The 11,037-nt window shown below is 35.3% G+C and overlaps 1 protein-coding gene across 3 annotated transcripts in view; it reads right to left on the bottom strand.

Annotated features, from left to right (window-relative positions):
• Window positions 1–11,037, bottom strand: part of SMCHD1 (structural maintenance of chromosomes flexible hinge domain containing 1) — a 63,955-nt gene that overhangs the window by 18,678 nt on the left and 34,240 nt on the right. For 2 of the 3 annotated variants that reach the window (XM_072411360.1, XM_072411361.1), the window contains exons 24-33: window positions 10,749–10,883; window positions 10,406–10,633; window positions 7,374–7,522; window positions 6,431–6,519; window positions 4,761–4,879; window positions 4,452–4,610; window positions 4,252–4,377; window positions 3,330–3,409; window positions 1,484–1,641; window positions 279–394 (exon numbers count right to left, since the gene is read on the bottom strand). In XM_072411360.1, coding sequence (XP_072267461.1) covers window positions 279–394; window positions 1,484–1,641; window positions 3,330–3,409; window positions 4,252–4,377; window positions 4,452–4,610; window positions 4,761–4,879; window positions 6,431–6,519; window positions 7,374–7,522; window positions 10,406–10,633; window positions 10,749–10,883 — 1,359 coding nt within the window. The remainder of the gene's footprint in view (window positions 1–278; window positions 395–1,483; window positions 1,642–3,329; window positions 3,410–4,251; window positions 4,378–4,451; window positions 4,611–4,760; window positions 4,880–6,430; window positions 6,520–7,373; window positions 7,523–10,405; window positions 10,634–10,748; window positions 10,884–11,037) is intronic. The other variant, XM_072411362.1, reaches the window with a different exon arrangement.

The raw sequence follows: 11,037 nt of genomic DNA, 5'->3' as shown, positions 1-11,037 counted from the left end.
TGAACAATAACTGTGTACTGTAGTCTTCTTCATGGGTAAATAAGGCATCCCCCTGAAAATAAGCCCTAGAGCATATTTTGGCCTTCAAAAAAAAATAAGACAGTGTCTTATCATCGGGGAAACAGGGTATTACTTTTTGGTTTTCTTTCACCGACATTATTTCAGAAAGTACACATCAGACACAGAACTACTCATTCTTAAATGACTAATGAAAGAAAAGTACAAACTATTAACATATTCAATTATTGAACGCACAGTAATATGTACAATTTACTCACAGTAGCTGGAGGTTTTGCCCCCGTTGTTTGAGCCTTCCACATTTTCATGGAGAAGTTAGTTGCAGTGAGGTTTTTAATCACATCTCTATCTTCAGACAGAACACTTACCACAAAATCTAAGTAGCAGGAAACAGAACAGTTGAGCATTTAATTTTTTTTCTGTTGACACACCTGAGGAACGATTTAATCTGATTGTGCAGGCTGCTAATCCCATATAGATTTACAAAAAACTATGCTGTACAAGGTTTTATTTAAGAATATTGGCTGGTATGCACCTTTGACAGTGATGCACCACAACTGCTAAATCCGTTAACATTAAAAGAGTAAGAGTGGAACAGGTAAACATGAATGGGATGTTTGATGGGGAAAATTCACCAAAAATGAGTCCTCTCTAAACATTTCTCAACATATAACTTTTCTTCACTTTTTGTGATACATCTATTATCAGTACTGCTTCTAATTATCTCTTTTACAAGTAAAACTGGCTATATATATATATATTAGTAGATATATAGATCCTTATATTCATCTTAACTGGATTACAGCCGAGTAAAACTCAACATAAACTAGATTTTAACAGAAATGCAATTAAATATTGATTGGAACAAGTATTGCCATTTGGATTTGGGGTGTTTACAAAAGTGACTTGAACATCAAAAACGCGTTTTACATTGATATACATCTGTGAGTGCTCCTTGCTTAATGCTAAATCCCCTGAAAAACACCAGCCAATAAGAGTGCTAAATCCAGATTATTATAACACAAAAAGCTTTCTATACCTGGAAACCTGCCCACCCCCAGGTGCTAGACACCACTGCTATCCTTCTATTGCTCAATGCAGTACATCGATATGGAGCTTACCATTCTTATTTTGTCCCTACACTTCCACCTGGCCAAATCAACAAGAAAATGTCAATCAAACATTGATTGCGATTGCCCTACATTTGCCTGTTCTCCTTAAATCTTATGTATCTAAAACCTATAAACGTTTATAACAATACTACTAGCAAAATTACATCCCTTTTAATGTGAAAATATGTATTTTTGGGTAATTAGAGTTAGTCTGAAATGTAGTAATATAAAGAAACTCTAAACATTAGGGCCATCTGGTAAAAATGTAGTACAGATACAAACAAAGTCCATGATATTAAACAAAAGTTAGGGGTTTTAAATAAGGATTTAAAAAAAAAGTCTATGACACTTACCAGGAAATACATCTCCAGCTGTAAAATCTACACCATTGTCATATTTGACAGAAACAGAGACTGGTTTATCAGGGTCTGCAATCACTTTAACTTTCACTGGTTGACTTTCCAGGTTTCTTTTGTTATATAATGCTTTACAACACAATGAATAAATGCCCCTAAAGCAAAATAAATAAAACTTTAGACATTTATATGAGATATATATTTAAAAAATTTGAAAAAAAGATTCAAGATTTCCTAAAATATTTGTGAAATTGTTAATAACGTATTAAAATAACATATGCGTATAAACCTTTCTAAATCAAAAAATAGTGAATAGTAACAGTAAAAAGTTTGTTTTAATTTAAAATATTATTTTTGCTGCTTTGTTCCTACTGGTGATTTTAAAAAAACTTTTAAGCTAGACATGCTTTATTACATAGGAGATTTGAAAAATTCCTATACCACCCAATAAGCATGCCTACTTTGCATGGCATGTTGGGTGAAATTTCTTGGAAAGGTGACATTTTAAGCACTGTGTAATGACCTACCATGCAGGAACTACCAGGGATATTTGGGTTACATTATATATTCATTCAGTATACAAACACATGGGGTGAAATCTTTAAAACTAATTTATTAACCTCTACACAGTTTTTTTAATCTAACAATAAGTTTGCAATTTAGTTTAGGACAAGAATGGCTAACCTACGGCCCGCGGGCCACTTCCGGCCCTCAGCTGATTGCCTTGAGGGAGAAGAGGTGTGGGGAAAAAAAGAAAATTTGACTCTTTTACTGGCAAGTTGCTTATGAAGATGGTTCGCCGCCTCAGTTAATGTTTGAGGAATCAGAGCTAACACCAAGTTATTTCTTAGCAGGGCTCCAACCAGAACATCACCTTTCCTGTCTGTTGGTTCCCTAAAAGACAGCAATTATACCACTGGAATAATTGTAGCCTTGTCAAGCTGCAAAACTGGAGATCCATTACCAGAAAGGAAATACTATTTTTTCAGACAGGCTTCCAAAAAATAGATAATGGACAGAAAGTATTAAGGGACAGGAAACACGCTGGTGGTATTCTGACACTTTTTACACAGAAAAAAAAAAGAATAATTAAAAATAGTAAGGGAAAACCTTAACCAGTAAGAAACCAACAAGACAGAAGATTTGCTTGGCAAGGAAAAGCAGAAACTTTTTTAGTCTTCATAAGGTATTCCTGATTTACATATAAACATTATGACTAAGTTCAGTAATGCTCCGGGTAGATACTAGTGCCAGAGTACCCCAGAGTATGTATTGAAGACCTCCAAGGATAGTGTAGAGGCCTGCACATCAGACGTTTGTTTGTTTGCAGGAAAGAGCAGGTGGGGGAGGAAGGTAAGCACGCCCCAAGCTACAGAAGTCACCAGGTGAAACCCAGAAGTACCAGTAGCTCTGCTCTGGAGTGAGGACCTGGTAACAGAGAGGTGAGAGCACGTGGTGCATTTTAAGATGCTCTTATGATCAACTAGAGTGATACTAATGCTTCTGATAACTGGTTCTGGCTTGAATTAGTCTAGGCATTCTCCTCTGTCCCCTCTCTTTAACAAGGCATTTCCTGTAAACACATTTGAGACTTTTAGGGTATCTACGAAATCAGCAGTTACAGACATTTTTCAAACCAGCCCATCTCCCACCAAGAATACTTTTTTCCTCATTTGTGTTTTGATAGAATATTAACTGTGGTTCCTGACTTGAACCTGCATGGGTTTTTGCACTGCACTGTTTCCACATAAATGATGGCTTAGATAGTTGTATGAATATACAGGAGTGAAATGGTTCAGCGAGTGTATTTATGTATGTATCGAGCCATATGTATATAGCTTACTTTGGTGCAGAAAATGCAAGTAGTCCCATATTCATCCGACCTTCTTTATCTGTTTTCATCTGTTGAGACTGCCCTGTTATCTAAATTGGGAAAAGAAATAGGAAATATTAATTAATGTGAACATTACACAATGGTTTATACATAAATTTTCACATTTGTATTAAAATGTATTCACTTTCACTCTTTTATTATAATTTAGCTTCTTGCTTCGCTTCCACAGCAAGAAAGGAAACTACTATGGCATAATTATGGACTGTAGTGATGCACAAACCAGGTTGTGAGAACATGTAGCCCATACAATATGGACTTGCAATACATATGAGATAGGCACAGTAGGTTTGTTCTTAAGTTGAATTTGTATGCAAGTCAGAACAGGTACATTAAATTAATAAATAGATTGGAGGGAAAATATTGCCCACTGCACTTCACTATGCACATCAGAGTCTGCTTCGCCTATAGGTTTCGGCAACTGTGGGAATCTAAGTAAAATACCCTGAGTACTAAGATACCATTTTTAACTATTTGGCCTCATTTTTTTTTTTTTTTTGGTAAAAGGTATGGAATGATGTCATGTATTAGATATTGAGAGGTTATGTCCTGCAGCCCTATGCTCTTGTACATTCTTTGAATTATTAGTCTGTACCTTTTTTAAAACAAAAAATAATTTTCTAGGGGGTGTATTTATAAATAAGTCCCCACCATTCAGCTTTAAACTCGTCCATACATATAACGTTTCCTATTGTGACAGCTGTGTCCTTTGCCTATTGGCCACAGGAAGGCAGAATGAGTCATTGATTTAATAGGCACTAAAACGAGAATTTCAGACAAATTGACAGAGTAAAATTCTATAGTTAGACCCCTTAGACATCTTTCATTAAGGTTTAAAATACAATTTGATTTAATACACACACAAAAAATGTACCTTGAGTAGGTTATCCTTCACTAACAAGACTTTAACATTTGGCTCCAGAGTCTGGTTTCCCCATTCATCACAAAGTTGGACAATTAGAGGCTTTTGTGTCTTTTTACCACAGACAACTGTAACAGACTGATTTAAGAAATCTTGTTAGCAACAAACAGGTACAGTAAGTTGGCATATATTTGTATTCCTAAATAATGTACCTCTGGCCAGTCTATCAGTGTAATTTTAGCAGGAGGCCCAGCAACCAAACTCAGTCTCAAATAGCTTGAGAAATTTCTCCATGCAAAGCAAAGTTCTTTGTCCCCTAAAAGTCCACTACAAAACTTTATTCCTTTGATAATCATAGATTGTGTATTTTCCTAGATTAAACATAAAAGGAAAAAATAAAAGCCACTAAGAAAAAAAATGCTGGTGTAAAATTAGTGGAGCCTTTACATGCAAGCTCCAATAAAGAAATTACATACAGAAGGTACCATTACTGAATGCAAACAAAGATGTACAATACACACCTGAAAAGTAATTTTTACATTACTTTTATCAAGATTTGCCCCTGAAATACCTAGGAAATCAATGCATGAGGATGATAATGTTTGGATCTGATTACCAAACTGGTCCGTCAATAACAACTCTGTAAGACACAAGCAAATGGAAATATGCCAATTAAATTATTATTGTTGATTTTTAAAGTGCCATAATTTTCTGTGGCAATGTACAGTGGACAATAAATAATACAGTTATGAGAGAGAGAGAGAGAGAGAGAGAGAGAGAGAGAGAGAGAACCTCTGTGAGCATGCACAGAATTACATCAAACCAAAATGGCTGAAGATTGTAAGTAAAAAGAGCATAATAATGAAGAAGGGGGGCAGCTGAGTATCACAGGATTTGGTTCTCCTTTAAGGTGGCAAGAGAATGCCAAGGGAGAAAAAGAATAATATCAGTCAGGAACACAAGTGGTTCATGTGGCTAGAAAAGGGAGATAGGTTTTGCATGTCATTAGCATATAGGTGATAATAGAAGCTAAAACAAGCTGATAAGTTGGCCAAAACCAAAAGGAATAGATGGAAGAGGCCAGAGAACCAGGATTTGAGATACACTAGCAGAGAGGGAGTGCAAGTGGTGCTATAACTAACAAAGTTACAACAGTGTAATAATGTTTTGAGCTAACATATCTTCCTTCGGTTTTCCCCTTTCTCTTTGTTTCTTTTACCCTTTTCATCTAGGTAGCCTATTATTTTCTTGCAAATGGTATGTTGCCCTTGATTTTTGTACCTATAAATATCATACAACAACCATGTTTATTAAATGGGAACTTTATTATGTATTCCTATGTTTGTAAGATCCTAAGAAAACTATATAAAATATGTATAATTAAAAAGTCACAGCAGAGAGATAGGAGGAAAGCCTAGAGAGAAGAAGACTTGGATGTTCAGAGATGAGAGAATCTGGAAAAAAACTTCAAAAATTTCAAAACACAGGGAAAGAGAGAGATTGAGGATTAATTCAGAACAGTAGCCCTCATGAGACTCATGTATTTTAGAAATGAAAGGGTGAACAGAGACAGACCAATACTTGGGCAGCAGGATCCAGAGAAGTTTTCCTATGTGTTGGTGTTATAAATAAAGACTTGAAAATGTGGGGGGAAGCATATGTTGAAAAAGAAAGGTGGAAGAAAGATGTAAAGTAAGTATGACAAAATAAAAGATAATTGATGAGGAGGGATACTACAGGATCAAGGAAACAGATACTAGGATGGGACAGGTGAATGAGAGAAACAACCTTTGTTCAGTTACTTGGGAAAAAGCTGTCAAATAGGATGTAGGATGTGGGGTGGGGAGGGGAGAGTGTGCATGGAATAGGCTGTACAGTGTAGACATTTTTAAAGTTGTTAATAAATCTTAAAAACAAACAAATCTACAACACTGCTGTATGCTGTCTTAATCTGCCTATTTAGAGGTGTATAATCCTTTACAAAATCAATTATCTAAAAAGCAGGGTCTGACTTGAAAGATTAGTTTAAGGGGCTGTCAAGCATTAAGCAAACCACACAGCAAATATGGTTGAGAAAGTGTAGACAGAAGTTATGGTTATTCAAAGATTGAAGGTATTGCCCTTTATCCTTTACGCAGCCTTATAAAACACCTATTTGTTCCATGTCTGGTAATGTACCAATACTACTCACCAACTTCACCCTTCAGTTCTTCTCCCATTTGGATAACATTAGTTCCATTTAACTTGCATTTCAAATGTTTTAGTTCATCAGGGAGAGGCCTGAAACAATGCATTAAGTATTTAGTTTATCTTAAGTGTTTTAATTGCTAATCTGAAACATGTATTTCATTTATATTTTAGCAGATCTATCCTAATCCAAACTAAGGTAGAGGTAAACATTTTAGATTTCATAGCTCACAAAACAAGACTGTTTAATTACATAAAATAACTTTCTATAAAGCCTTTAAAAAAAACACACAGACGTAGACTTTGAAGGCAAGCATGGCAAAGTGAAAAGAGAGGCTGGATACAAATGCTTCCATGTAACAGCTGTTCTCCTTACAGTATCTGACCTTGGAAGTAGATGGTGCATGTAGTAACAAGGATGGCACTGTGTATATAATCACATTGCAAAAAGAAAAAAGACACCAGCATGCAACAAGAAAACTTTTTTTCTGTTTCAGAGCAAAACCCTGCTTAGTTCTAAAAGTTTTCTTCTTTCGAGCTGGTGATTTTTTGCTTATAATATAATATGGTGCTGGGTTTGACTGGCATGCCTGGATCAATTGCTATTTTCATCTGTATGCATAAAATGTAATTTCTTTCTTCCTGTCAGCATAGTTATTTGGGGCTTTTTGCGTTCAAATTTGATTAAACAAAACTATAATAAAAACTGCTCAAGGAGCTTTTGCCATTTCATTGTGATAGGTTGAGAAATTTCACATTTTTAAAATAGTGGTTGTCAAGAACAGTTTTTTCCCTGATCAGATAATGCTGTGTGCTGTTTGAAAAATCTTCCCTGAATTTAGAAAAGATGCTTTATAAACACTACATAAAGTTATAACAAAAAAAAAAAAAGTGGTAGGATATTTTGCACATAAAAAGCTGCATTTTTTTTAAACTGTTATACATACTTGACTGTAAAAGCACTCTCCAAAGAAACATTATCATCGTGATAGGTAACCTGGCAGTATCGAATGTCAGTGACTGAACTTGACACCTCTACATCAGGTAAAAGTTTCTTAACCAATTTCTCCTTGGAAACATTCGGTGTCCAATTCACCTGTCACGGAGAAAAACATCTTTAAATACTTGAAACAATTTACGAAAACACATGTAATGAATAAATTGTTAACATGTTAGTAAGGGACAACCAGGAAAAAATGTAGCAATAGCATGTTTTAAAGCCTTTACTAGTATTGGGCACAATATGACTGATATTCACAGTTGCTCAGTTTTACTATACCAACTTGTCAAGGACTCTACCTAAATAAAAGATACAATCCAAGACTTTATTCTATCCATAAAAACATCAAATACAGGTACATACAATAGTGTCTGAAAATTTGTGAACCCTTTAACCCCCCTAGCGTTCTAATTCTGTCATTTTTTGATGCAAAAAGTGATCCTTTTTTTTGCGTAGAAATTTTTGTTTATATTGTGGGCCTGTAATTCTTAGGATATAATTATTATATTTATTATATTAGAATCATAAATTATACATAATTATAAATCATTATTATAAAAAATAATGAAATATTAGCCCAAAACAATGTAATTTATCCCAAAAAAATTTTTTTATCAAAAATTTCCTTCTGAAATTTTCCAAACAAGGGTGCAATATTATTGATAAATATTAATATAAATTATATGCAGATTTTAGAAAAAAAAATTTACTTCAATTCAGGAAGTGATCAAAAAGTCATTAAAAGGTCAGATCAAGGTCAGGGCTAATAGCGTGCAAAGCGAGAGTGAGTAAAAACATCAGGGTGAGCCTCTCCAAGCAATCTCCTGCTGGAAAATATGATTAGAAACAGTTTTAGGTGTAGGAGGATACTCCCTAGAATGAGCCATGACTGGTTTAGAGAAACTGTGTATCATGGTCACAAACTGGGTAGAGCATGATGAGAAAAAACTGCAAAGAACTTCTAAACATTGTAAGGGCTACTGTTCCTTAAAGACCTGTGATAAATATCACGGTAGTAACTAAATCTCGTTGATTTTCCAGATGAGAGATCCAGAAATGTAGATCAATCAATGCTTGAAACCTCAGGAAGAAATTAAGCAGGAACCCCTTTTATTAACAAATGTCCATGAACTGACAGAACACCCATAGGGTGAGGAGCCGCCAAAAGCTACACAAACATAGACACAGAAGGCTAATACAACAAAACCTGGACTACCTCATCTTTCAAACCAGTCAAGCTTATCTCCTGACAACAGTAATGGAATTAAACCATCTGCAAAGAAAAAGGAAAAGGTGAACTGTTCGAAAATACCAACAAGCCTGTCAAGGAAGTTTCTCAACCTTTCTAATATTGTAGAACCACTGAAAACCAATTAAGATCTTCAGGGTATCCCTGCTATAATAACTATATCCACAGCTTGGTGGTCAGTGGGAAGAATGCCTCACATTGCTGGCCAATGGGAAGAATATCACCCCTACAGATGGCCAAAATGATTAATGATGTCTGCCAAAACGGACCCGAGTGACACAAAACTGCTCAATGTTCAAGGAACCCTTAGCAACCTCTGGAGGAACCCTAGGGCTCCATGGAACCATTGTTGAGTAACATTGTTGTGTTATATTGGAAAACTTGAAGAAACCTAGTGTTCCTCCAGAGAACAAGCTGAATGATAGAGACTTGAAATTTGATGGCCTAAATAATGGCCACTGAAATAAAAATGTGGCTTTAGGTATCCAGGCAGGGAGTTAACACCAGCACTAATTTCTAAAGAAACATAACCCAACCAATCTTCTGTGGTCTAAACAACATCTGACACATTTTGCTCTCCAGCATCAAATTAGTTTGGAACTAGGGTTGGCATGAGAATAAAGAATGGCTAACACTGAAAACAGCGCTAAGGGTGGGGGTGCAAGGACTTAAGGGTAAGATACTGAAATAAAAAGGTTTCATATGAATCCATCATACTTGTCCACAAGACACACAATACTTTTGAATTAGGACGTGCAAAGGAAATTCTAGCTATCACCATATGGTCTCTTATTGAATCATCAAGAAGCAAAAAAGTTACCTTTGAGCAGGTAAGGTGTGCAAAGGCCTTTAAGTCACCTCAACTGCCATTCTGACAAGGTTTGGATGGCAGACCCTTAAAAAGATGAGACTCCAAGTACCTAAAGGGGTCTGTAATCTGCACTAACACCAGGAGATTGAGGGTGAGAGAATGGAAAGTGGGAACGGAGATGAAGCCAGATTTAGCAAAAGTCTCCCCACTCAAAGATTTGTATCCTGAGAAAGGTTGTCTGGAGGATTGAAAAGACATATAACTCTGGACATAATACAAGCACAATGATAGTTTTAGGGTCCAACCACAGAGCAAATAAGTGGTCTTGCCACTAAAGGTGTCTGATAATTTCAAGCAGCAGCTAGTGTAATTAAGCCCTAAAAAGATTGTTTTACACAGTAGAACTCAAGCATTGGGCTGGTGAATGTGGTGTTTTTTGCATGTTCTATGGTGCGTTATACTGGTTGGCATGTAGTTTTTATTTTATTTGTTTACTCAACATGACGTGTCACAACTTACTGATGGCAGATATTTTGCTAGCCAGTCTCTCACACCAATGCCGAACAGTGTGAATGGTGATAATTCAAATCAAAGCTTTTTGCATTATCCATGTTCTGGAACTAAGTTTACCAATGCAATCCAAATCATATAGTGTAAACAAACCTTGAGAATTATTTAACATGATTTTCAGATAGAGAGGTCAGTTATTGTAATGCTTCCTTTATGGCCAACAGCTATTTTTACAGAAAATTGTTGTCTTTCAAACAATAAATCTTTTGTGTTGCTATTGTTTGGGAAACTCAAATTTTAATTACCAGGTAATAATTAATAACTTAAATTTTTGTCCCATCTGTTGAAAATGTGTGTCAAAGCCAACAAAATCATGTTGATGTAAATACATTAAACAAAAGGGTTATACCTTGATTTTTTCAGCAATTGCTGGTGTGATTAAAATTTCTCTATCTCCTTCATCGAACATTTGAAAAATAAGATTCCCCATGACATCACCTGCAATCCATTTTATTTCATCTTTGTGTTTAATTTGAATTGCTTTTTCACCATCAAAACTTAAAATATGCAATTTTGTAATAGTGTTACTTGGCTGCAGTTTAATAGTTTTTTCCACATTTTTTATGTCTTTGGAATTCTAAAAAAAAAACAGAAAAAAAGAAAAAAGGGTAATCATCATGCATTAGAGTAATGCTTAAAACCTCAATGTCAATAAATTATTTATTTAGATATGGAACAAAGACTATACTTACAGATACTTCAATTCTGGCTTTCAGCAAGTGGAACTTGTTTATGTTTTGAACTCTTAAGGAAGGCCCAGTCAGCACACCACTTCCAGTATTGCTGCAATCCAGAATGTACGTCGGGAGGTTTGGAGCCCCTGTAAACTATAATCAAGACCACAAAGCTTACATGGAAAGCTCCTCAATTTTGAATGCAGATTACTTACTGAACTAATATTGTTATGTGTGAGGGAAAATTAGCTGCTGAAATACAAACATTTGCACAGTTAAGGTGACATGCAGTTGTGCTTACATTTAC

The sequence above is a fragment of the Pyxicephalus adspersus genome, chromosome 5, assembly GCF_032062135.1.
Source record: "Pyxicephalus adspersus chromosome 5, UCB_Pads_2.0, whole genome shotgun sequence".
Lineage (NCBI taxonomy): Eukaryota > Metazoa > Chordata > Amphibia > Anura > Pyxicephalidae > Pyxicephalus > Pyxicephalus adspersus.
The sequence above is the reverse complement of the archived record's forward strand: the minus strand, read 5'-3'. Positions and strand labels throughout refer to the sequence as shown.